Source organism: Perca flavescens, chromosome 7 (genome assembly GCF_004354835.1).
Source record: "Perca flavescens isolate YP-PL-M2 chromosome 7, PFLA_1.0, whole genome shotgun sequence".
Lineage (NCBI taxonomy): Eukaryota > Metazoa > Chordata > Actinopteri > Perciformes > Percidae > Perca > Perca flavescens.
In genome coordinates this window covers 12,376,132-12,403,328 of record NC_041337.1, presented here as the reverse complement: position 1 = coordinate 12,403,328, position 27,197 = coordinate 12,376,132, and the positions used below count along the sequence as shown (strand labels likewise).

The 27,197-nt window shown below is 41.8% G+C and overlaps 1 protein-coding gene across 2 annotated transcripts in view; it reads right to left on the bottom strand.

Annotated features, from left to right (window-relative positions):
• The window catches only part of scube3 (signal peptide, CUB domain, EGF-like 3), a 79,654-nt gene extending 58,054 nt beyond the window's left edge, over positions 1 to 21,600 (bottom strand). For both annotated transcript variants that reach the window (XM_028581901.1, XM_028581902.1), the window contains exons 1-2: positions 20,978 to 21,600; positions 373 to 495 (exon numbers count right to left, since the gene is read on the bottom strand). In XM_028581901.1, the coding sequence (XP_028437702.1) occupies positions 373 to 495; positions 20,978 to 21,077 (223 nt within the window). In that variant the 5' untranslated portion in view covers positions 21,078 to 21,600. The remainder of the gene's footprint in view (positions 1 to 372; positions 496 to 20,977) is intronic.
• Positions 21,601 to 27,197: the final 5,597 nt, after the last annotated feature.

Sequence of the window (27,197 nt, the reverse complement as noted above, 5' to 3'; positions counted from 1 at the left end):
TTCAGCCACTATCTTAATTCTCTCCTCCAACATGTGTAGGAAATTTACTGCTTCACTTCATCTTGTCACAAAGGAGCACTCTGCACCTGGCTTTCCCCTTCCTCGCCGCTCTCTCCCTCGCCTTTCCTCCTTCTTCAGGAGAGTCTTAAAGCTAATGACTTACTGTATATTGAGTGAGACAGAAGGTTTTATCAAGCCTGTCACTGGCCCAGGGGCTTACCTTCAGAAAGATAAGGCAAATCAACATGAGAAATGTTCCTTTTACTTCAATGTACTGTAAAAACTCCTCGCTGTGCTCCCACAGAGGGGAGCAGAAGTTTGTGCCTCCAGCTACAGCTGAAAATGAGCATATTAATCCGTTAAAACTTTTACCTTCACAATGTTTGCCATCCCCTTTATAGCCTGACTTGCAGATACATTTGTATGACTTCAGGGTGTTCTGGCAGATGGCATCAATGCTGCAGTTGTCAAGCGCCTCTGCACACTCGTCCACATCTAGAAAGGAGGAGGGTGGGGGGAGTTGATTAGTTGATGAAGCAGAAATGTTGTTGTTGATGGTGACATAGTTACACCACAAAATACAGATTTTCGAAATGTCAAACTCCATGTAATTGACTGTGCTATATTGAACCACTCAGAGTGAAAGACCAAATACAAAAACACATTAAAAGTTACTACAAATCATATTCTCATGATTGTGAAGTTAAACTTGGTTAAATTGGTGCCATTGTCAAGAACATTTTCTTCCAAAATTATGAACACACCCACTTATTGATTGTGCTGCAGTGGCCTTTAAGTGATGAACTGGACATTTGTCTCTGAAAAAAAGGCCATGGAATTTAAAGAAATATCTAAAAGTCTGAATAAGAATTGGAAGAAAACAAAACAATGAGTATTTGGGCAATGTCCCCAGTTAAAAAACATACAAACAAACAATGAAGTCTTGTACAGCGGCTTTTAGCAATGTCATTAGTTTTGCGTGTATTTGGTCAAAAAGTGTTGGATGAATTGAAAGGTTAACATACTGTAACAACCCTAGAAGAAATGTCAGGAGATCACCAAAGTCATTAGGATTCCTTTCATTCATTCAGGACCATGGATATATGTACCAAACTTCTTTGCAATCCATCCAATAGTTGTTGAGATATTTTAATAAAGCCAAAAATCTCAACCTCATGGTGATGGCAGAGAAAAGGTAAGGGGATTGCCATAGTCTGAGGACCATGAATCTGTATGAAATTTCCAAAAAATCCAGCCAATAGTTGTTGAGATATTTCAGTCTGGACCAAAGTAGTGGACTGACCGACAGACCAACATTGCCATCCCAAAAAGCCATGCTGCTAGCGTGGCTACAACAACCAACCAATAAAATGTTAAAACAAGAAGCCTTCAACTGGATAAAAAAAACACACATTTGAGCTTTTAAAATATAATGTACAGTATGAACTTTTTCATGCCCAGAGTAATGAATCACAGTTATGCTTGACAAGTTTTCATAGACCTAAATAACAAATTTGGGCAGACATAAAATAGCTAGGTATAAAAGGTAACGTGTAAGTGCTAGATTGAGTTTGAATTAGAAAAGAAAGAATGTGATAAGATAAGAATGAAAATGGATTTAACCAGAAGCAAGATCAGGTTTGCCTCATTGAGCCCCTAATCCCACCAAATCCCAGTTAACTAGCCCAGGTGTTTAGGATTACCCCCTGCGCACAGGGGAAGGGCAGCTTAACAAGGTTTACATAGCTTCCAATATCCACTCTTATCACAAGCCCTCTGCAGGAGCCGGCTGATCCCACTGGGAAATGACCTGCAACCTAAACCCCCTGAGCTTAGCATATTGCCTATATCTGCCTATTCCTAGAGGACATGCAGTCTGCTGTGGAAAGGAGGACAGTGATGGTGCAAAACGCACAAAACTCTTCACAAGATCTGTGTCACAATTTAGAACCTAATATATCCATTACAAGGATTTCGAACACCCTGATGCAAACAGAGTGGAGACATCACAATAGCAGTTTGTTAATGCTGGTATTGCGAGAGAAGGTACACAAAGCTACCCAGTCAGATTCATACTCTTTGACGTGAGTTTAACATTTCACTAAAGCAGATTGTGTGAAAAGTATTAAGTGTCTTAATCAAGGATAGATTTATCAAGACTAAGGAGAGAAACATGGTCCACGCAAGAACGTGAACGCAGATGCTTTGAGTTACACAAGATCGATTTCACGTGTTGCGTTCTGGAGTATGCCACCTGAAAATCGTAACTAGACACAAGCGCGAGCTGAAGTTGGAGCATTGCCACTGGGGCCGCTATAACATGACACAACAAGAAAGCTGCCCCCTTCTCTTTGTGTTCAGTTCTGTGGAAAGCAACCATTGCTGCCCAGTTTAAAGAAGATTTAACTGAACATGTTCATATTTATGACACTGCATCACCTCTTCAATCTGACACACATCCATTCGTCTATGTTTTAATTTTTCATCCTTCTGTGCTTTAAACAGAGCCGTACACATTCTGCTACAGATTCCATGTTTGTTTACTACTGTGGCCATGGAAATGCTGTGAGCTCTACATCACTTCCTTGAAGACTGGCGTTTGTTACCTTCACACATGTCGAGTACCACGTTTGTGCCATCTGGGCCAGGCATTGTCATTAGTGTCCACATACTTGCTTTGACCATGCTTCTGCCCCAACAGACTATGTGAAGCTGTACTTGTGCTTAAAGGCCGGGACACACCAGCCAGACGGCCGACCGTCGACAGAAAAGCCAGTCGAGATGATCAGTCGGGTCCCGAGGTCCAAAAAACTGCCTCGGGACACACTGAGGCAACACCGACTTGAGAAACGTAATACGTCTCCATAGCAGCAGGCGGCGCTAATCTGTATTGTTGCCCAAGAAATGAAAACCAGCAGCTGATTGGACAAACACGTCACATGGTTTTGTTTTCTCCAGAAATTCAAAGCCAGACTGTCATGGCGGCTCGTTCAGAATACGATCTCATATTGTACTAAAATAGTTCACTGAAACATGTTTCAGAATACATTATAAGCGAGAAATAGGCCATGCAGTTGCTGAATTTTTGTCAGATTTTGAGAGACTCTAGTCACGCTCATTCCGCTCGCCATTTCCGGGTGAGTCCCGACTGCCCTGCCTCCGACCGAACATGTCAGGTCGGCCAAAATTAAGGCCGACAGCCCCCCAGACTGACGACGGCATGGGACACACCGAACAGACTCGAGTCACTGACCTCGCCAGACTGTCCAACGGCCGATTATCGGCCCTGTGTGTCCCGGCCTTAAAGCTAAAGTCATAATGCTAACATGCTCACAATGATAATTGAGGTTTGAAATTAAACTGTAACTTCCAGGTTAAATTCCAAAAGTAAGAAAACCTCCTTCAAAATCATTCTGAAATTTGTAATAAGGCAAATAACAAAATACTCAGCCCTGGTACAGAGCCTTATTCAATCCATATGTCTATTGTAGATAATGACAGTCATTTGAAAAAATAAATAATATAAAATACTGTATAATAATATTTCTGATGAAAGGGTTAAGGGATTACCAAAGTGCTAGTCTCGTATTGCCAGACCTTCCTCCACAGCGCTGTGGAGGAGGGTCTGGTTAGTCCACATAGCATTCCGGGATGGGAGAAAAACGTGCTCTGGTTTATTGGCATTTCTTTAAACCAATCACAATCATCTCGGGCGATACCAAGCGCCGAGCGAAGCCACGATGCCGCTGCTAAATAGCCTCGGGAGGGAACTTGTTTTGGTGGTACATGTGTAGATTCAAAGGTTGTTTTAGTCGTGCAACAGAAAACTCAGATTGGACAGATAGTCTAACTATCTGTCTGGATTTACCCTGCAGAAATCTGAGGAGCAGTTAACCATAGTCCTCATAAATCAACCCGAGTTTAAAATTACAACACAAAGAAAGCGGAAGGTAACGGGACATCTGAAAACAGACATCCAAAAGAGTGACTTCCGGCAGAATTTCCGGCAGAACAAGAGTAATCCTGGAAGTGGCACGTCGTGGATACAGACTACCAAAGTGCTGACAATTCAACCTATGGGGGTAATTTAACAATCTGTACATGTACCTGTATCAGGATTTCATCTATCCAATAGTTGTCGGAACATTTCACTAAAAAACAAAAATGTCAACTCGCTGGTGGCTCTAGAGGAAAAGGGATTCAAAGGATTCAATTGCCAAATTGGTAGGATTCAACCTCTGGGGACCATCAATGTCTTAATCCATCCAATAGTTACATATTTCAGCCCGACATTAGAGTATTAAATGTCTGAGTCGGGGTTATAGGTTTCAAAATATTATAGTCTGTGAAGATGTACCAATTGTCAAAATGACATGTTTAACATCTGCGTTTTGTTACCTAATACAAAAGTTGAGCATCAACAATGAGCTGTCCAAATAAAGCAATACCAACTGAGGTGTTTTTGTACATTTCTATCATTCTAGTAAAGGTTTTATATTTTATGTGTTTGTATAGTGTTTAAAGTTCTGTGCAACATTCAGTAAGAAATAAAGCACCTGGGACAGTTGTGGCTCCTCTCTTGCCAAGTTTGCACAAAGCCATTTAGTGATCCAAAAGCTCCCTGAGCCCGGCATTGATTTATATTATGTGAGAACAATATGGATTCACCGGAGGAGCAGCCTGGGTCCTTTCTCTTTACAGACTGTTTTCCAGGATAAGAACAAGAGAGGCAATGTGAGGAAGTGTTTTTAAATAGAGGAGGCATTAATCACAACAAAATATCTGTCTTATTGTCAGATTTCTTGGTGCCAAGTCTCTGTTGTAATTAATATTCATTATGACAGAAACTCAAAAAAATCCCACTTTTCATGTTGTTATTAATGTTCCCTTCTGGAGCATCAGTTCACTTTATCTTTCCAGTCTACAAGGTTGCACACACTCTCAGGCAACACACACATGCACCCACGTACGCACGCACGCATACAAGCATACACACACACACACACCTCAAAACACGTCTGAAGTCGGACAATAGAAGTACGATTCAAAGGTTGACAGTGTACATAAGCTTTAAAGGTTAATGATGAAATTAAAACACAAATATACAAAGATTGCAGACAATCTGTCAATTATATATTTGTTTCCGCCAAAACTCTGGGATCTTTTTTCAAGTCAATTTTGCATCCAGAACAATTTGATGCTGTTATTACTTCAGGCAATTATGGTTTAATGCAAAAGAGTGGCACCAGATATTGGGCAGTAAGTATCTCTAATGTTATGCAACCGCCATCTTGTGATACATAATGACTTCAGTTAAATTTTAAATTATGACAGAGAGCAGCTTGCTATGTATTTAGGGTTTAAAACAAACAAAACAACCTCCATCCATCCATCCATCCATCCATCTTCGTCCGCTTATCCGGTATCGGGTCGCGGGGGGAGCAGCTCCAGCAGGGGACCCCAAACTTCCCTTTCCCGAGCAACATTAACCAGCTCCGACTGGGGGATCCCGAGACGTTCCCAGGCCAGGTTGGAGATATAATCCCTCCACCTAGTCCTGGGTCTTCCCCGAGGCCTCCTCCCAGCTGGACGTGCCTGGAACACCTCTCTAGGGAGGCGCCCAGGGGGCATCCTTACCAGATGCCCGAACCACCTCAACTGGCTCCTTTCAACTTGAAGGAGCAGCGGCTCTACTCCGAGCTCCTCACGGATGACTGAGCTTCTCACCCTATCTCTAAGGGAGACGCCAGTCACCCTCCTGAGGAAACCCATTTCAGCCGCTTGTACCCTGGATCTCGTTCTTTCGGTCATGACCCAGCCTTCATGACCATAGGTGAGGAGAGGAACAAAAACTGACCGGTAGATCGAGAGCTTTGCCTTCTGGCTCAGCTCTCTTTTCGTCACAACGGTGCGATAGATTGAATGTAATACCGCACCCGCTGCGCCGATTCTCCGACCAATCTCCTGCTCCATTGTCCCCTCACTCGCGAACAAAACACCAAGGTACTTGAACTCCTTCACTTGGGGTAAGGACTCTACCTGGAGTAGGCACTCCATCGGTTTCCTGCTGAGAACCATCCCAACTGCTTCACTCTCGGCTGCGAACCGATCCAGTGAGTGCTGAAGGTTGCAGGCCGATGATGCCATCAGGACCACATCATTTGCAAAGAGCAGCGATGAGATCCCCAGCCCACCAAACCGCAACCCCTCTCCACCCCGACTACGCCTTGATATCCTGTCCATAAATGTTACAAACAGGATTGGTGACAAAGCGCAGCCCTGGCGGAGGCCAACCCTCACCTGAAACGAGTCCGACTTACTGCCGAGAACCCGGACACAGCTCTCGCTTTGGTTGTACAGAAATTGGATGGCCCTGAGAAAAGACCCCCTCACCCCATACTCCCGCAGCACCTCCCACAGTATCTCCCGGTGGACCCGGTCATACGCCTTTTCCAGATCCACAAAACACATGTAGACCGGTTGGGCATACTCCCAGGCTCCCTCCAGGATCCTTGCGAGAGTGAAGAGCTGGTCCGTTGTTCCACGACGAGGACGGAATCCGCATTGTTCCTCCTCAACCCGAGGTTCGACTAACCGCCGAACCCTCCTTTCCAGTACCTTGGAGTAGACTTTACCAGGGAGGCTGAGAAGTGTGATACCCCTGTAATTGGCACACACCCTCTGGTCCCCCTTTTTAAAAAGGGGAACCACCACCCCGGTCTGCCACTCCCAGCCTCTAGGTTTGGTAAAACCAGCTCCATCCTCAAAAGTCTCCCTCCAATCTATAAAAGGCTGGCAAATCTGCACTACATCTTTGTGCAAATATTAACTTTCAATTTCTGTAGCATAGTACAGTTACAGCACCAGCTAACACTTCTCTTCTCAGCTAACAGTGAATATGTTACTTCACGAACAGGTGAAAAATAACTTAGTCTGTTTGCCTACAGTGAGAAACCCATTTATCAAGATCTGCAAATCAACTGGGACACAATGAGACAAGCAATTTGTGACTCTGACATTCCCATCGCCTTTGGTGTGAGGTGCACAAAATGAAATAAAACAAATTAAGAGATCCTGGCCCACAAACTACAATAGTCTGTGTCTGTCAAAGAATTGTTTAAAAAATCCTCCCATAAAAGTTACTGGAAAAGTTCCAACAGACACATGGACGACAAACCTAAATGTGCTGGTCTAGTTGGAAACCCAACATGTCTTTGCCATGGAAATAAACATGTCAGAATCAATATATCCTTATGTTCAGTCCAGAGGACGATCATGTGAACGCTTGAGGAAAAAAAACATGCAGCGTGCTCAGTAATGTTGCTCTGGTAATTAACTCATGCCCAAGATGAAAAGATTGTGTTTTTCATTTGAGAGTTTCTTTAATTCTTTTGTGTTGAGGAATCACAGTTGTTGGGAACAAGTTAAGGCAGCGGAGGATGAAGCCGGCGCTTCGAGACAAGGATGAATAAACAAAGTCAAAACAAGAAAACCAAAGAACAAAGAGAAGTTGGGCAATGCTCAGATGTTTAAACAGTTTCCTCCGGTGTATGTCATTTTGAATATTGCTGCTGTCGCAGCTCTCCTCTGGTTCATGCACTTTAAAGCCACTGACATTCACCGAGTTCAATGATTTTGTTGGATGAAAACAAGTCGTACAATAATGAAGCATGTTCTCTCTCCCCTGAAACCAATTCACTTCATGCTATTCTACTGTATGATCAATAAAACTTTAAACTTTGCCGTGTGTCAAACTCCTAAATCCTTAAATGCATCGTCACATGCTCTTGACTCAGCAAAGCAGACTTTTGTGGTGGTAGGAGGGTTGCAGGGCTAGGTTGGCATATACTGTAAATGGGATTTATTATAATTATATTAAAGTTGCTGGATAAAACATCTTAATGTCCTCAGAGATGGTTATTAGGAAAGATACTCTGAAAACCCATTAGTCCATTTATTCCAAAGTAGTCCCTACATGTAGGTCAGAGCTGCCGGCTAAGGGCTGCTGGCCGTGGAGGTGAGACCCTGTCAGAGGTGCTTTTCCTCCCTGATTTATGAGAAGGCCATGGGATAAGCAGTGTATTTAGCTGGGCTGGCTCGAGGGGGTGTTAGCAGGAATAAAACTCAGAGGGTAGAGCACGAGTGTGTGGGGGAACTGTAAGGCCGAAGGTGTGTAGTTCAAACATAGGGTAATGTTTACTTTGAGTGTTGAGACCCTCGCTGTTTGCTTTGCCCCAAACCTGCCCCCCTCCAACCTATCACCTTTCCTTCAGATACAGAAATAGACCAAAGGTGTAGCTTTACTCGCGCTGCCTGCAGCCAACTTCAAAATAATAGTCCAAAAAATATGGACCAAGTGATGCATTCAGTCAGCGAGGGGCAGCAAATTATTCAGCTGTGTTTTCCTGACAGAATGATTTGGTGCAACATTTGAACAGTTGCGGTTTCGCATTAGAAACAAAACATTCTTTCTTGACAAAAGCATTTTCAGATGAAATCCTTCATTTTCATGAGCTCCTTGCGGCAGAGGAGGAAGGGTGCTGGGTTCAAGTCCATAAAACGGTGTTCTTGGGATCACAGCGTTTGTCGTACTGCGTATAATTACAAAGGGACAAGTATTGTAATTATCCATCTTAGAACCACACTTACACTATACTTAGGGTTGTGGTTGTGCAGGATGGGGTTAAGGTCAGGATAATTACTCAAAGCAGCAGAGAGAGCAGAGAGTCTGAATGGCTGTACTGTATGAAAGACAGACAGTAACACCGCTTTTATCTACTGGCTGTAAATCAGCCATTTGATGATATGATGTTTAACTCACACATCTGTTGTAAAACAAAGCAACAACCTGGAAAAGTGGCTAATTTCCTGGGTGTTGATTTGAGATCAGTGAAACAGAAAGAAAATTCTTTCCGACCCCAGAGATAATTTTTTTTTTCATGTCCGATGTTCCTGTAAACTACATAATCCCCCTCCAGACATGTTTTTAGACAAATAAAATGACAGCTTTTAATAATAATTTCTGTTTAATTTGTTATTTCTACAAATAAGATTAATTACCTTGTTGAAAATTCTTAAAATGACTCAAAATCTACTCTTTCACCTTTGTCCAATAACGCAGAATCCATTAACCATTTCTGACATTGGACACTACTGGATACAAGATGTCGCTCAGTGAAAAGTCATCACTCAATTGACCTCCAAACTAGTTGAGATTTCACAAAATCATGCCGTTAGGTATGCATCTTATTCTCAGATATAAAAGGTGAGCACAGGGAAACTTTCCTCCTTCAGCAGATGAATGTGAAAACTAACTCTGCACATACGTCATTGTGCACAGCTCAAACATCAAAGTAACACAAAACAAGCAAAACAAATTTTGGAAGGAGGGGGACTTTAAAATTAGCACATTTATATAAATAATGTACCCACATGCAGCCATAATGCTACTACATATGCTTGAACCAAATCAAAACTGCTAGATTCTGTAAAAAAATAGTATATGCACAATGCATCACATTAATAATAGCGAGTAGAATGTGTCTACATCTAGTGCTATATATGGTACGCACTAATAAGAGGAAGTAAGGAGGAGGTTGTGGAAAGGACAGGAACTATGGCTGCTTGTTGCAACATTATCACAGCACACTGTAAAAATGTTGGGTTTTTCAAAATGTGCAGGGCAGCACACTGGGCAGCCCCCACAAAAAAAATGGTTTTGATGAAATGCAGACGTCAACATTAACACAAAATTTAGCATCTCTCCCCCCTCTTGCCCAGATCCCCTACAGCTAATGAAGGGACACACTGTTGGCTGTCCAGCAAGCCTCTAAAAAGTTGTGAATAAAAATATCAACTGCTTCCATTTGGGATATTTACACTCATCCTTCACACACTCTAAATGTTTAGGAATCATGACCACTGACTGATCCTGTGCTTTCAGAAACTGTGATCACAACTTCAAAACCCTGGGTCCCTCCCTGCTTGTGTGCACCAACCATGAAGCCTCAGATTAATCTGAGGCCAAAGGGAAAATGAACAAAAACATGCAAGTTGAGTTAAATGAGAGCAATATCATGTTAACATGCTGAAAGACTATCTATGCCTTTACCTTGTTTACACCCAAGAGTGCACAGGCCTTCCTTTTTATTACTTATGTCTACTGATTGTCTATTATTTATGTCTATTAGTTGTGTGACACAATGACAGTAATGACTGGACCTTATTATGTTTGTGTATTCCTTAAAGGGGCACTCCACCAATTTTACACATGAAGTTCCTAATGAGGGAGTACTACTCAGTCTGTGCAAAATGTCCTGGAGGGAGTTTGAACAAAATAACCCTGATGATGTAATCAAATAAAAGACGTTATTGAGTGGCATTATGGGAAATGTAGGTTAGGAGTTAGTGTTTTTAAAGTGTGACCCATACAAGAGGCTAATTGTCTCTAAATGTTTTGACAATTCTTTTTTAATGTTTTTTGGGAGTCCCCGACTTTGTAGAAGTGCAATGGTAAATGGCTGGAGTGCCTCTTTAGTTGTATTAGTGTTGCTAAAACTATCAAATCTTTGGCATTTTTGCAGTCAGTTTTCAAAATCGATTTATCAACTAATCCAACTAAAAAATATATTTCCTAAGATTGAATTGGTTTATTCATTCATCACTTCATTTCACATTTGAATCAAGTCCCTAAACTATGCACCCTTTTAATTTCCAGCAGAACAAAAGTGGAAATTACAAAACTAAATAGTGCAAATAGTGACCCTGTAATATTCTACGATGTTTTGCTTCCAAGAACTTGCTCAGCTATTTCAGTCCAAAACAATAATGTACTGCTTTAATTTTTTATTCTACAACTGTCTGATACGGTATACAGTGCAGTGATATATAATGAATGTGTATTCGGGGTGATTGGCTAACTCAAACCAACACATACAAGACCTTTGTATCTGCTTCTTCAATCTGTTGATGCCTTTATCGTGTGTGCTTTCCAATAAAATAAATATATAAAAATAAAACAGACTGCAGAGTAAAGAGCAAGTGGACTCACCTTGCTCCATTTATAAAACCTATCTCAGACCCAAACTCTCTAAATAAATAATGGCGATTCTCTGTGATTTTGATCATAGACCAAGCATCTGGTGCTGTGCCTTTTCTTTTAGCATGTGTGGCCTTAATAGACTATGACTCATAGACCTCCGGACCACCTCCAGAAGAAAAACACTTATTACAGTAATTAAGTGAATCATAGAGTAATACTAAGAGAGCGCAGGGAGAGCCTGACATGACACACTCTACTCTAAGTGTTGGAAGTCTAATACATACCACACTGAATAATTGAGCATAACTTGTAACCGTTTCCCATAAGTAGTCAAAGTGACAAGAAATTCATTTGTACCTTTTAAGGGATTTTTCACCCTTCTTGGCATGTGTCCTCCACTGTTAATGACTTCTTGGCCTCATACAGCATATTTTATATACGGAAAGGGTGGCACTTAGTCCAGCTGTATACCTTATATTTATACAACCAGAGCTAACTGACATGACACTCTCCCCTCTGCACACAGCAATTATATTCATTGGTGGTTGCTTTAACCAGATAGAGTACCGACTATAACGATGGCAACGTAGGAATTACAGCACAAGTGTGATATTTTTAGTTGTTTCCTGTCAAACTGAGGTATAAAGTGAATGGTTCTCTGTGTAAGCTGTGCAGCAGGCATTAACTACCAAAGCTCAGAAATGTGAAGTTCAGTAGGCTGTAACTGACTGGATATATGCTTCGTTTAAATGCTGTGAGACAGCATAATCACCTAATTCAAACATTTCTCATATACATACATATCAAGTGTTTGATGGCCTCTCCATCACTGCTCCTACTGTATTTCAATCAGATTGCGTAAGAGGATGCCAGAGCAGAAAATACAAATATCCTTCACGTAAGGGAAAAATGTGAGGGCATATCTGGAGTTTTCCTGGAAAATATTTGTCACTGAAAACATATAAAATCAATCATGTGACCTGTAACTAACCCTGACTAATTTCAAATATTTTGATAGCAGAAAATGTGAATTATAATGACAAGAGTGAATCTGTTATAATTCAGCCAATTGTTGGATGCAACCAAAACAAATTTTCATTATCAAATTATCTGCAGAGTCTTTTATCAATTCATCACTTTGTCTATAAAATGTCCAATATATTTTGGCAGAGCCCAATTTGACATGTTTAATGTCTTGCCTTGTCCAACCAATAGTCCAAAACCCAAAGATATAAAGTGTGGTATCATACACTCACTGTATGACAAATAAAAGCAATAAGTCCTCACATTTGAAAAGCTGAACCCAGCATGTGTTTGGTATTTCAGCTTGAAAAATGACAATAGTTGCCGATTCAGTTCCTGTCGATGCCATTTTGATTATTATTGTTATTATTATTATTATTATTACTGAAAACTAGAATAAATGCTGTGCTGAGATTGCAACCTTGGTAAATGAAAGAGATGGCAGTATTACCAGCCATTTTTCCCATATTCACGTCTCAAATTGTCTTTCTGCTGCATATTTTCTGTAAAACATAGTTGTGTATCCTCAAATTATTATTAGTGGCTAAATTCAAAGTGTACCCTATCATTAAACAGTGCAGCAAAATGCCATGTCTGGTGACTTTAAATAGGTTCATATATAATTATAAAAAATAAATAACTGTTGATATATATTTGAATTAAAAAAAACTGAATTCAAAAGTTCTTGCACTCACATTTCCACCAACTGACACCCACTTATCTAGACTAGTTGACACATGCCCCTGTCTGTTCATTCTAAGAATGTGCAAGTCATTTTAAAAACTACTCATGTTCTCGTCAGTCATTTTTTGCAATATTTCAGACAACTGGACAAAGGAAGTACCAACTTTAAACTTGTGAATGACACACATGAACCATATAATACTACAGTAGATCAGATACTGTGATGATTGCAGATGGTGCTAAAAAGGGCTGAATGCCAGTGGATCTACAATGACTAGCTGATTAATCATCTAACTTATAAACCGCATATTAATCGGCAACTATTTTGCTAATTAATTGAGAAAAAACACTTTTTTTCTCCGATTCCATCTACTCAAATTTGAAAATTTTCTTGTTTTCCTAGTCTTCTATGATAGTAAAATGAATATCTTTGGACTGTTGGTCGGACAAAACATTTTAGGACATTGGGCTCTGGGAACTTCATTCCTACTATTTGCTAACATTTTATAGATCAAATGCTTAAACGAAAAAATAATTGGTAGATTAATCGATAATAAAACTAATCCCTGGCTGCAGCCCAAATGCCTGTATGACGGATGGTGTAATGATTTAAAACAAAAGAGCCATGAAGAACAAGTGCTTGCCATTAATCAACAGTATAAGCTATTACAGCCTGCAATAAATATATATCTGGAGTTCACCGGGGGTGATTAAATACTGCAGAGGCTCATATGTTTTTTCCCATGCCTCTGTCCATTGAGAAAGTCTCAAATTAATCAGTGAAGTCATCCCTCTTTCTACCCAGAATGCATTGGCCAGAACTCACCAAATAAATAACTAGGCTTTTTTATTTGGATCTAGATTCCTTGATGTATTGGGTTGGATTTTTCCATTACTAAGCAGAATAAGAGCATTTCCTTTCACTTCCAGCAGTCTCTAAAGCTGGCGCTCACCACCAGGAATGTAAACACACACAGTCTGTAAACAAGGCTCTCTCTGACCCCCAACCCCCCTCCGACAACGCTGACCACCGCAGACCAGCCTAATGATGTCCCTTGCTGACTCCCCCAAACTCTCAAAGAGAGACGCAGCCCTATTATTCAGCCGAGAGGTCACACGGGGGAGCGGGGATCAGGGCGAAAGAGGAGATAGTAGAGGATGGTGGAGCGTCAGCCGTGGGCCTAGAAAAGTACAGAGCCTGAGATGACAGTCCCACTGATATCTTCTCCTGAGTCATAGTATCCCCAATCAGTGAGTAATGAAACAGAAAAACAAGTCTTTGTGGTGGGGGGTTAGAGGATTAATGAGTTAAGAGCCGCTGCAGCTGGCTGAGGGACGGCACTGAGGCTCATCAGTGAGCCATCAGCACTTGTGAAGGGGGCTGTGGAGGTGAGTTTAAAATTGGGGGGGGTCAGAGTGCCGTCAACATTGCCTCCATCCTCCCCCGAAACCAACAGGGATGTTGTCAGCACAGTGCCGCATCTGCACAGAGAACAAAGGCCACTGACAGAGTGAAGGGGACAGAGTGGAAGAGATGGGAGCAGGAGTTTTCTAAATTTAACCACAATGCCTCAGTTGAGAGAAGCATCACAGGACTCATTTGGAACATATTGTTCAGATTAAAGCCTTGATAAATAAACAAGCTCCAAACAAGCTCTGCACTCTTCCTCCTGAGTGTGAGGGTTTGAAAGTTTTTTTTTGTTTTTTTTTTAACCACTGGACACGGGTGTTGCATTTAAAGCAGTTGCCCTGGTGTTCCCGGTAACGTTTGGGTGATTTAAACTACTTTTCTGTTGCACAGCAAATCTACAGCTTTGTCAGCCCTTCAAGTATTCCAAATAAGGTGACAAATAGTGGTCAGGGGCCTCGCTAGCTGCTGATAAGGTGATTTTCTGCTTGAGGAAGGGAGAAAGGTACCATGAAAGATGAATCATAACAGCTGATGGGTTCCCCTGGGGAGCAACAGCAAATCTGCAGTGTCTACAGGTTAGGGTTTAACTGGACTAGGGCTGCCCCCTGCTCCTGATTAGTTAGGATGGGTTAAATGCAGAGGATAAATTCCACGTATGTGCAATAGACTTGGCAAATAAAGGAAATATTATTATATATTATATTGTTTGGCTGTGACCTAACGGACCTAACATTTGTACCGCATACAAAATAAGTGAAACAGAACTGTGATTCAAGGCAGTTGTTAAACAAAAATAATTTGATGCAAGCTGAAGGAAAAGCCGAAATGATAATCTCTGACCACAAACACACATCCATGCAGACATACACACCGCACACTGAAACACTACAGGACACTTTACAACAAAACATTTTGGGAAATACGCTTATTTACTTGCTATTGGAGAGCTGATAGATGAGAAGATCAACACCAGTCTCATATCTGTCTAAATATGAAGCTATACCCAGCAGCCACAGTGAGCTTGGCACCAAGACTAGTAAGAGGAGGAAACAGCTAGCCTGGCTCTGTCAACTGGTAACAAAATGCATAGGGATGTCCCGATCTGATCTTAAAGATCGGTACCGTGTCCTATCAAAGCATTTTTTAACTGATCCGTATCGGCTATATTGAGCACGAACCTAAGCCTAAGTCCTTTGTTTTACGTGTTGTAAACGGAAAGCACAATTTGTGGCAGAATGCGGCTTAAATGTCTGCAGTGTGTAAATATTTTAAATTGGAAAACAAATGCAGTCCAACAGCCACTTGTAATGTCTGCAATGCAAGCATTTCGCTAGGCGCTAGTAGAGCTGCGTTCAATATCGATACGGCACCTATAACATAAACACTTAACAAAATCCAGTTTGAGTTTGTTTACTTTTTATTTTGTAGAAAAAACCCATTAAGAACTTGAATGGAGGATTTTTTTTGTCTTAATGTTAATGAGCTATTCAATTGTCAAGCATTTACATTGAATTGATTTTAATACCTTCAATGTGCTTTTGGTACAGTGTAACTGCATTATCTAGGAAAACAGAAGAATTAAATAGGGACTCGGTATCGGCAGACACCCAATAAATATTAAATAACTGATCAGGGGAAAAAAAACTTGATTGAGACATCCCTAACAATACATCTACCAGAACCTAATAACTCGTTATAACTAATTTGTTAATTCCGTACAAAAACATGAGTGTAAAAACGACATTCACAGTTGTACAGGGAGGTTATGTGTGGGACTATTTCTTGACTTTGAGCAGTTGCCAGGCAACCAGCAGAGACCTCAGGTCGGACTGATTAAACAAACAACGTGTAATGTGTTAATTAGTGAGCTTTAGAGAGCTGAGTGAGCTGGTAGGTGTATTTTGTAACCATTTGCCAGAGCCAGGCTAGCCGTTTCCCCGATTCCAGTTAGTTTTTGTGCTAAGCTAAGCGGCTGCTGGACGTAACCTTAAATTTAACATAAAGGCATGAGAGTGGTATATAAATCTTCTGATATACTACAATAAGTGTATTTCTTAAAATGTTGCATTATTCCTTTAAATTAATGCTGGAAACCCTTTATGTGACGCTGATCAATTCTTAATTTGCTCAATAGAAATAGAGAAGAAAAACAGAGTGGAATGATAAACAATGTCTCATGTTCTTAAGAAAGAAAGACATTCTAACAAATATGGAGCGCATTACAAATTACCAGGGGAAATAGACGGACTAACAGCTAATATCATTTGGAAAGGCACTTATTGAGATTCTCGTTTGGAAACCTTGAGTAGGGAAGTCACATTTTTTGAGGCCAGAATCTTTGACACTCTGTTGCAGAGAGAAAAATGTCTTGGTTTTACATTCCAGCGGCCAGGATGAAAGTGAGCAACTGTCCAGAACGAAGGCCCACTGAATCGCCTTGGGTCACAGCTTGCACCAGACAGCTTTGACTTTACATGTGCCTGTAAACATGGTCCTCACTCGTAGCTGTAGCCTGCCTGCCCTAAAACTAAACTAAAATGCTTGTATCAAGCTGCAGCTTGGCCACACTGAAGCCAGGGAATTAGAAAAGAAAAAAATTAGGCATGATAAACCTCAACCATTACCTGATTTTAAAGGATTCTCCATCTATAATGGAGCCTCATTTTGGGAAGTGAAAGCACTTCTGCCTGCTAAGTGCAATCATTTCTATCTAAAATCACTCATCACAGTCATACACATTCACTTGTCCTCAATGCACCCACAGATCAAAGTCGTTTTTCGTGAATTATACTGCATTGCTCTTGGACAGAATTGTTATCAAGTGTTTTCATAACTCAAGTAACGTCAAGATAATAATCTCTCTGCTCTCTCGGCTGCTCTGTAACAACATGTACAGTGGTACTGGAGCACCACTTGTCAGGCTGATGCTTTCGGAGTGTGTCTGCCAAGTGTTAAAGTGAAGCTGGAATCGATCCCCTCCACCTACTCATCAGCGAGTGACCGAGGGCTACCCCGAGGCTCAACCTGCCTCAGACACTCTGATCATAACGAGAGCACAAATGTATGACACTACATGCCTGCTGCAGAGAGAGAAAAGACATACTGAGACAAGAGAGAACATTTTGTTTAGGGAAAAATACTGTATGTATAGGTTAGGAGCTCATTAGTCTCGATCAATGGAAGTACATTTCCAGAATAACTGCGATGTTCCTCACCTTCCGCTCTGTGTGTTGCCGTTCTCAAACTCCGTTTGCACAAACGTCGAGCTATCAAGCTACACGCTGAAAATGGCAAGTTTTTAAGAAAATATGGATCGTGCAAAAAGGCAGGCCTGCTTGGTTCTTTCGGGGAATTATTGTAAAGATTTACAAGGAAGATGTTTACAGCATTTGCTATCTAACAGGGACGTTTTGGGACCAATTGTAGAGGATTGCAGTGGACGAACTTACACACGGCGACACTGGCTAGAGAAAATGAGGTTTGACCATGTATCCAGCTAATTTAAAAAGCTCACAATACTGTATTGTGTGAACAGTTAAATTCATTTAATATTGAATGTGGCGTTTTCTTTTGCTGGGTGCAAATAGTTCACCAAAACAAGTTCCTAAACGAGACCTTTTGCAAAGCCAGCATCGCTGCATCCGGAGCTTAGCGCCACCCAGGACGATTGTGATTTTTTTCTCCTATCCTGGAATGTATGCGTGGTGTAGCCAGACCTTACTCCACAGCGCTGTAGAGATAGTTCTGGCAATGCGAGACTTGGACCTCATCTGCTTTAATTGGGTTTACATAGTTAGAAGAAATGGATAGGAGAAATTAAATGGTGACATATCACTTTAGTTGAGCGATCCAAACCGCAATGTCCTGATCCACAAAGTCATTAACTTCTCAAAGTCACGGAGCATCTCGATGAGGATGGGAGAAGTCTTTTTTTCCTGGCTGACCTGAATACATCTTCCATTTGCAGGCTGTTAAAAAATTACTTTGCCAAAAGTTGTGCTCCGGTACCTTGGCAGGCATATAGGGACTTTTGCGTCTGCTTGTTTTAAGGCACATCCAGTCTCTGAGGGGATAAGTGTAACAGCTCGACAAATACCACTGCAGGCGCTTGTCAGGACTCAGGGGCAAGGCAGAAACCACACAGCCTGAGAAACGAGAGGGAAGGTGATGAAAGAGGAGCGCCAAAGTGGTGTCAAAATGTTAAAGAGAGATGACCGGCCATGTTCATAGAAGACAGTGTTGCAGTCTCTGTCCGCCTGTCAGTTTGTATTATTTCTCCTTCTCCTTCTTTCTGCTAAACAGCGAACATTCAGAGAAGTTCAAGGCCATGGGCAGAAATAAAAGCCCTATTTAAATGGTTCTTTTATGTGGCTTCACTTACAGTTTCAAAGAACTGTCCAAATGACCACATACACAGCCCAAATACTCTCTCACTGTCCCAACTACCAAATGCACACACATACGGCGACACTTCCATGCTTGCTCACACGGACCCGCAACATATTCAGCCCTCTATCAAGCAACAAAAGTGGGCCGAACAGGACCGGGGAAAGCGTTGAAGAGGACAGAGGGGAACTGTGCTTGTCTTTTTTTGTTGAAACATTTTAAATAGCACAGGGGCTGACAGCGAGCTTTCTGACACGGTGGGTATAACGCAGTCGTTGCTTATGTCTGACAGAGAAAAAGCACAGCTACTTCATTAAGTGCAAAGGAAAGGAAGCGAGGACAAAGCAAACAAAGCAAGAGTTGGGTGAAAAAGAAAAAGGAAAGGGGTGAGTGAGTGTTGGGGGTGGGTGGGTGGCAGGCATCTCGCTCATAGTGGAGATTCAGGCAACATCTCTAGGTAAGCTTCCCCGTCACTTGGGCCTCATATTGCCAAGGCTGCTCGGTTCCCACAGTGTGTCCGGGCCTGGATCTGGCCTTCCTCCTCGCTCAGGCAGCCCTGCGTCTTTAGACCCCCAGGCCCTGGAGCAGAGGTTACACCAACATAGCCAGCCACAGCAGCATGTCAGCCCCACACCAACCGTTGCCTTGGTGCTGCTGCATTAACCAAGAGCTCCTGACTCTGTTCGAGGGAAAGTGATTTGCCATGACGTCTATGGCTCCCCTCTTTCCTTTCCTTCTCTTTTCCTCGCTTGTTGCTGCTCGCTCACTAAGAAACCTCCTCTCTCACTGTCTGTCTCTGCACCCTTAATCTCTCCTGTTTCCCTGGTCTCATTTTTCCCTTCTTTGTCATTCTCTCCACCACATCCTCGAATCTTCCCTCCCTCATTCCACTGCTCTCTAGCTCCCTTTTTCTTCCTACAGTAATGACTGATGCCTGAAACACAGTGCCATGATTAGACGGACACTGATGAAAGACAAAGACTCTTGTCGGCAACATCTGCGCTGAATAAATATTGAGATGACAAATTGTGCATTTGTTTTAGTCATTGTTCATCTGTTTCGTCAGTTTTCAAAATTGTTCCCAGCTTGCAGACTTGTCAGTGCCGAAGAGTGGCCACCAACGTCAAACACAATATGTCTTTTCAGTTAGGCACAAAATATGCTTACAAATAGATCCGGAGCCAAACACGGATGATATGTCACTGCAGAGTTGCTCGCCTTGCACTGATAAACAGGAACTGGGGGAGAAGCCTAACAAGTAGTTTGTCTATGGCGTTTCACTTGGTGACCAACAAACAGGTGCATGCCATTACAGACCAGCACTCATACAGCAGCATTCCACACTCCAAGGAAGTGTGTAATCGATGTTGTGGAAAATAAAGTGAGAAAAAAGTAGTTCTAATTGCAAAATGTAAATATTGAGTTTTCCCACAAGTGGGGGCAGACCACCCAGGATGCAAAATAGTCACCCACCCCCTTTCTTTTTGCCTTGTCGACCGCCCTAGAGATGTCTTTTTGTGTGTGCGAAACATCACCGACCACAATCAACACTCACACAGAAACCGTGATGTGTCTTTGCATGCAAATACTTCAGCTCTGGCAGCTCTGGCTTGGCATTTGTATTGTGGGAAAATTAAGTGATGAAAACCTGCAGGAGGAAAGGCTGAGCGGATCGGAAATTGAGTGTGTAACACCATGTCTTTTTTGTTCCTGTAAGGTGCCAGAGTTTTTTTTTTTTTTTTTTCTGATTCAGACTGCCCTTGTCTGGTCTGAATAATTTCTCACAAGACAGGAGAGCAAGAGGGCAGCCGGCGGGGCAGGTTGGCACTGTAGCTGCAGTGTCTGACAGACAGAGACTCCATGTGTGTGTTACAGGCCGGTGTCAAATACGTGTCTGGACTGTGACAAATACCTCCTGGTAGTCTCACTACAATGACCTGCAGGAATAGCTATGAAACATAACTGTTCGCACCGCTGATGCTGTTTGAAGATCAAAGTCAACTGTTTTTAGAGGACAGAAAAGTCTCAGTGAAACTAAATTTAAGCTGTATTACGTTTCCTTACTTCAAGTCTGCATAAATACAAGCAACCGAGTATACTGGCACAACAAAAAAGCAATGAAGTGATTGCAAAATAAGTCAGTGGATCAACAGAAGGAGCCTGCTTGAATCAAAAATCAATACGTCTCCAAACACTTCACTTTTACCCTCTACATTTTTCAAATACTCTGCTTTTAACTCGTTTTAATACACATTCATTCAAGTTGCACTGGTTTAGACAACTGATCAAGTGTCATCATGACCGGCTTTCCAAAAGCATCTAACAAATTTATCAATTACGCACCAAGCAGTCTGACAAAAAGAGCACATTCCCATTCATTAGGAGTAAAACAAAAAAAATAAAAAATTGAAGCTGTTTGACTGAAAACTTACCTTGAATGGTCTTACTTCCTGAAGCTGACTGTTGGACAAAGGCGACCAAGCAGAAACCTACAAATCCAAGGCTTGCGCGTATCAAAGCGTGCATATACATGTTACTTTCACTATAGTTCAACACGAGCACTTTCTAAGATCTACGATGCGCAAGAGCACATCCGAGTGTGTGTGTGTGTGTGTGTGTGTGTGTGTGTGTGTGTGTGTGTGTGTGTGTGTGTGTGTGTGTGTGTGTGTGTGTGTGTGTGTGTGTGTGTGTGTGTGTGTGTGTGTGTGGTATAAAGGTATCTTGTTATTCCCTCTGAGCAGCTGCTGATAGGATACTGTGCGATCCCTTTTTCCTCTTCACGCCTGCTTATTTGAGTTTCAAGTGATCGGGGTTGAGGACAGTCCGACAACGCGGAGCGGAGGAAGTCTTTTCTGTTATCATGTTTCGAGCCAGACCAATGTCAATTTAAGAAAGGGAGAGAGAGAGAGAGACAGAGAGAGAGAGAGAGAGAGAGAGAGGAAAAGAGAGACGGAGAGATGGAGCGGAGCGGCGGGGTCTAAAGGGGGAGGAGAGAAGACGAAGCGTCCGCGCTGCGCTGCGCTGCGCTCCGGACTCCTCTGCTGCTGACTGGCCCTCTCTTTCCTTTTTTTGTTCCTCAGGAGTTCACACACAAGTGCTGACAGAGCTGAAGGTGGACCGGGGTTACCACGTGCATGGGCTCGTGCGGTCACCTGGCCGGTGCCACCTGCGCAACAAAAAAAAAGTGGCCCGTCACGTCAGCGTGGTAAAAGCAATGGCTGGAAGGGAAGCGAAGGGGGGCAAGAGGGCGGATGGATTTATAAATGTCTGAGATGGAAAAAGTAATAGCCGGGAGATTGCATTTTGTTCTTAGCCTGCGAGGCTACAGCTCATCCAGTCCGACTCTCTAACAAATAAGCGCCAATTTCCATCGGGTCGTGGGTGCAGCATTGCTGTGATGATGTCTGCTATCTCACAGATGGAAGATTAATGTGTTCATTAAGACAAGATTTTCAGCAACAAATGTTGACATCTAAAAAACTAAATAAAAGTCAAATCAAGACGCAAATGTAATATATTTTAACAAAATAATTTAATCAAGGGGGGGAATAAGATTAAAATAATCTTTATCCTCACTGAATGGAGTTAAAAGTTCAACTGACAGAGTTAAGGACTAAATTGTAAAACGTATTTGAAAATGAAAACCATTTCACCATTCCAATCTTTTTCCATTTTCTTACAATTTATAGTGAGTTCCCTGCATAATATCCTTATTCCATGGTCACGTGAGGGCCCTGGGCAATTTCATATCCCTGTTATAGCTGCAGCTGGACCTGCATTACCAACTGTAATCAAATTATGTTTAATTATTATTATTATTATCATTATTAAGTTAAATGAATAAACCACACCAGCTGTTCAAAATACACTTCAAGATGAATCCATTCCTCAGGTATGATAGCTAACAACCAGTAATTTATTACAGGAACATTGATGAAAGCATTATAATAATCATCTGGTATAGGGCCTAAATACCAAAAATAATTACACTGTGTGTCATCTGGTTCCAAAACCATAACCAGCGCCACATTATCCTCTCGTCAGTATTGAGATTTTTTTTGCTCCAGGAAATACAGCTCAACTGCCACATTGATTGTTGCTCCTGGCTTTGAATAACTAAAGCCCTGCCTGGTGTCACAAATCAGTAATATGGTGATTCACTTATGTGTGGAGTATGTTGTAAAAAAAAAAAAAAAAAAGCCAATTACCTTAAACCAAATAAGGGTGTTGACAATTTTGAAGATGAATGGATTTAAAGGCAGTTTTTTTAATCCCTACCATCAGCCAACCCTGCAAAGCACTAGTCATGAGGCGTTGTCTGCACACCATTACCCCCAAGGCCTGAAGAGGAATGAGGCTTGAGGAGCTACATGAATCAAACCTGACCTCTCTCACATTACCAGGAGCACAGCCCACTGAGCTACTGTGCCACATTTCACCAGCAATCACACATCAAACACTTGTTTTCAGGAAGCGCTCCGCAGAGGCAAAGCATCTGTATCCCCACACCTGCTACCTCCTCCTGCATCATCACCTAAATTAATAATCTGTGTTAATGTGTTTATGTTTGCATTTCAACGTAGGGGCAAATTCTACACTATAATTATCGCGCCGGCTCCAATGTGTAATTTTTTTTTTTTTTCAATCAAATATAATTAGGGCCTCACAACAAGGCTGATTGGAGATAACTCCACTTTCTTCCAACGGTGGAGAAAATCTGAAAACCGTGTTATGGCTGACGCCAGAAAGGATTATTTTACATTCTCTTCTATTTTACCCGAATTTTGTCATTACGTTTATGTGTCAAAATGTAACTACCTTAGAATCAAGACAGATACTTCATGAACAAGGTCATTCCATACGCTTTACCATGCTACGCCATGTTTTGCCAGAGACTTGGGGCTTCAATAAATAAGAGATTGAGTACAACAGAATAACCTTCTGAGAATCCCTCTTCGCATCCACAGAAGAAGAAAAAAACATGTAAATCCACAGCACAAAGTCAAATCAGTTCAATGTAATTAAAATAACATCCATCAGGGATATGGAAATGTCCCATGTCCCTGTGTCTAAATCTCTGGGTAATTGTGAGCACTTGTATAACCAAATGAGCTCAGAGTCACTCTGGGAGTTTGAGAAAGTCAGAACACGGTTGTCCACAGAGTACAAGTCACGCTGGAGGATCAGTACACTTTTCATAGCAACACTTCATTAAAGACAGAGGGCTGTGCACAGGCATCACATTGTTCACCAAACCAAGCTATTTTTACATAAACAGACACACGAGGGAAGCTGAGGCAATGATTAATTTATGATGCACGTCATGAAAAGGACTTCAGCTACACACTGGGTAAAGAGGAGTGTGGAAGGTTTCGACAGAGTAGTGACATTTCGTAGATTGTAAATAAAATTAGGCTGTATTGCACCCCCCTTTTTATGCAACATGTTCAAGAGATCTGCAGCAGAGTAACTACCCGCAACTTGCTGTGACTGGATTTGAAGGCAATATCAGTTTGTCATTTTTTTTTCTTGTAAAAGAGTTAAAGCATGGCACTATTTGGATCTAAATGAAAAATTTATTTTTGTCAGAGATTTGCTACATTTAACAACTGCCACAGTGGTTCCAAACTCCAAATCCTTACGCTTTTCAGCCATCAGAAGGTAAAAAAAAATATGTGGCAACCAGTTGTTTTAGAAACCTGCTTTTTATTTTGACTATGAAATATCGAAGTCAGACGATGCTCTAACAGCTGTTGCCGTGGGATAAATGCAAGATGGATGCATGTTGGGAGGCATCTGTGAGAGCCATCACTGTACTATACTGCATGCTAATGAACTGAGGAGCTGGAAGCCCTGCAGAGAGCCTAATGTTCTCTTCCAGATGGTCATACACAGGGACACATCACCTCAGCTCCTCATTTACTTTCTTCCAGTTCTGACATTTATGCTCCCTAATTGTCTGAAAGATGTATGTGTGAAAACGCAAAGGCCCACAGCTCAGAAGTTTTTTCCACTTTCTTCCCTTCTTTTTCCTCTCTGCAGGGGCTTCATATGCGAGGTTACCAACACCACCGCAGGCCCAGCAGGATCTTTTGGTACTCACCATGCCCGCACCACAGGGGAGCAGAGTGGCTTGCTGAGTTCCACACTTTAGTACAGGCATCCCTGCGAATGCTGTGGGCTTGCCCCAGGAATGCCTCCTGACCACAGCCTCAGTCACTGGCACTAACAGGGAGCAAGAGAGGGAGAGCGAAAAAGAAAATACAGTTATCAAGTCGGAAGAAATCGAGGTGTCACACACAGCCACTATTATATAAAGATTTATTCTTGCCTGTCAAAGACTACGTTTACAAGGGATGCCCTGGTAGCTCATCTGGTTGAGCGTGCGCCCCGTGTACTAAGCCTCAGTCCTTAACGCAGAGGGCCTGGGTTCAAGTCCGACCCGGGGCACTTTGCTGCATGTCATTCCTTCTCGCACCCCCCTTTCTTGTCTTCAGCTGTCCCATCAAATAAAGGCCAAACTTATCCCCAAAACCCGTGTCACAAGAGGAATGTAAGTTGTGTTGAATTTGTAACATCACAGCACTGGAAACGTCAGATGAGTTGAAACCTTCTAATGAGTGTTAATGATGAGATATTACCTACATCCTAATGCTGCTGCAGCAAGGAGGTAGACAAGATATGGACAGGCTTGTTAGATGCGTGAGTAAGTATGCGGGTGCTAGAGGGGATACAGGCCTGTGCGCGTACTGTCTGGTGTGTGTGTGGTGTTGTTGTTTTGTGTGTGTGTGTGTGTGTGTGTGTGTGTACACCTGTAATCAAGTGGACTCATTAAGATCAAATGAGACAGAAAGGGAGACATTGTTCTAAGTTTAATCCTTACTGATGAGGCCGATTCACTCAAAGTATCAATCATCATGATACAACTAAATTGCATGACAGTGCTTATGGCCCAACTGAACGCACACACACACACACACACACACACACACACAGGACAGAGATAAGTCCCGTATATTTTAAGTAAACTCTTTTGATGACATAGAACTGGGCCGGGCATGCTTAAAGCCCAGCACACTCAGCAGTGGCTCTGTGCCATTTTGTCTCCACTAATCCTCTATGATCAACTCATATGTGGAGAAAGGGATTTTGGCGGCCTCTTTCAGACAGACACTGTGTAAGTAGGTAAGTACAGAACAGGACCAGGATGGTGGGGAAGTCCCATGAGCTCACTGTCTAGCCTACCTCCTCCAACTACCAACTCCAGGGAGTGTCTCCAAGGAGCTTTGTGGAGGTTCAGCTCATGTGTGTGCCATCAAATTACTAAACCTTCAAGTTTCTGGCCACATTTAATTCCTCTAACCAATGACATACTAAGCATCAGATCCCATTCAAGCCATGTCAGGCACTCTAAGCTTCGCATGAATGATGAATGTGTTTAAGGGTCATTGTGACACTCGGATGAGTACAACCTGCCAGCAAATCGTCCACATTCGGCTCTTACATTCTTTGCTGATACTTTGACCTGAATCGTTTCCTCTGGAAGGACCAAGACAAAGCGATTTTGTTTGGAAAGATGAAAAACTGCAGCTCAGGACCAAACTGAGCTCTCAGAGTCACGCTGGTTCAAGCCTTGTCTGACCTCATAAGCAGAACAGAAAAGAACTGTAAAAAGTTACTTATTCTTTCCACAGACAAAATGAATAAAGGTCTGTAAAGAAAATCTAAAATGCAATGTTGTTTTATGAGACATTTCATGGATCAACAGCTGAACCAAATTCATTTTAATTAGTGTATTAGTTTCATTATTGCAGAGGCAAAATACCAACGTCTTCCAACATTTTGAATAACTGAGCTTCAAAAAAGACTTATAAATATGAGGCAAATAAAATGGAAATTGAGTTAAAGCCATATTGATTTGTTTTAGTTTTTTTGGCTTAGTATTTTTGGCAGTAAAAGGACTTGTTGATGCAACTTATTCCCCTTTGGCCAAATTTGGCCAATTGTAACAAAGTTGTTACACTTTCCCAGCTTTTTCACTGAAGTAAGTGGATGATAACACAATTATAATATTACAGTTTAATATGAATTAATAAATGTAAAAACCTTACCAAATCTACAAAAAATGACCTGCTGTTTTGACCTCATATGATATATAAATGAGCGTGACAAAAGACTGCAAGTTTCATAATGAATCATCTTTAAAAGATTTTAACACATCAGAAAAATATGAAAATTATGCAAATAAAAGACATCTGTCAGTTACAACACTAACTATTCTACTTCCACTTTTAACTATTTTTAGATTGTGATATGCAGAAGTAGTGTTTAAGTTTGCTCGGTTTGCAGCGTATTCATCAGCATGTGATGTGAAAAATGTATCACATCTGTATATGCACATTATAAAATGCTGCCCATCACATGGGCCCTCAACCACAGCGGGGAAGTCTGGTTACAGCATTGGTGGTTGTTCTGGTACACGCATATGAATCTAGGCTGCCCTCTAGTGGTCGGTCGAGCTGTTTCTATAGAAGAGGGGAACTCAACAATTCAACACAGGACACATATCTGTATACAGATATGTGTCCTGTGTTGAATTGTTGAGGTCTATATGAATGGACAGAGGAGAATGTGAGATTTCGTAACTCATAA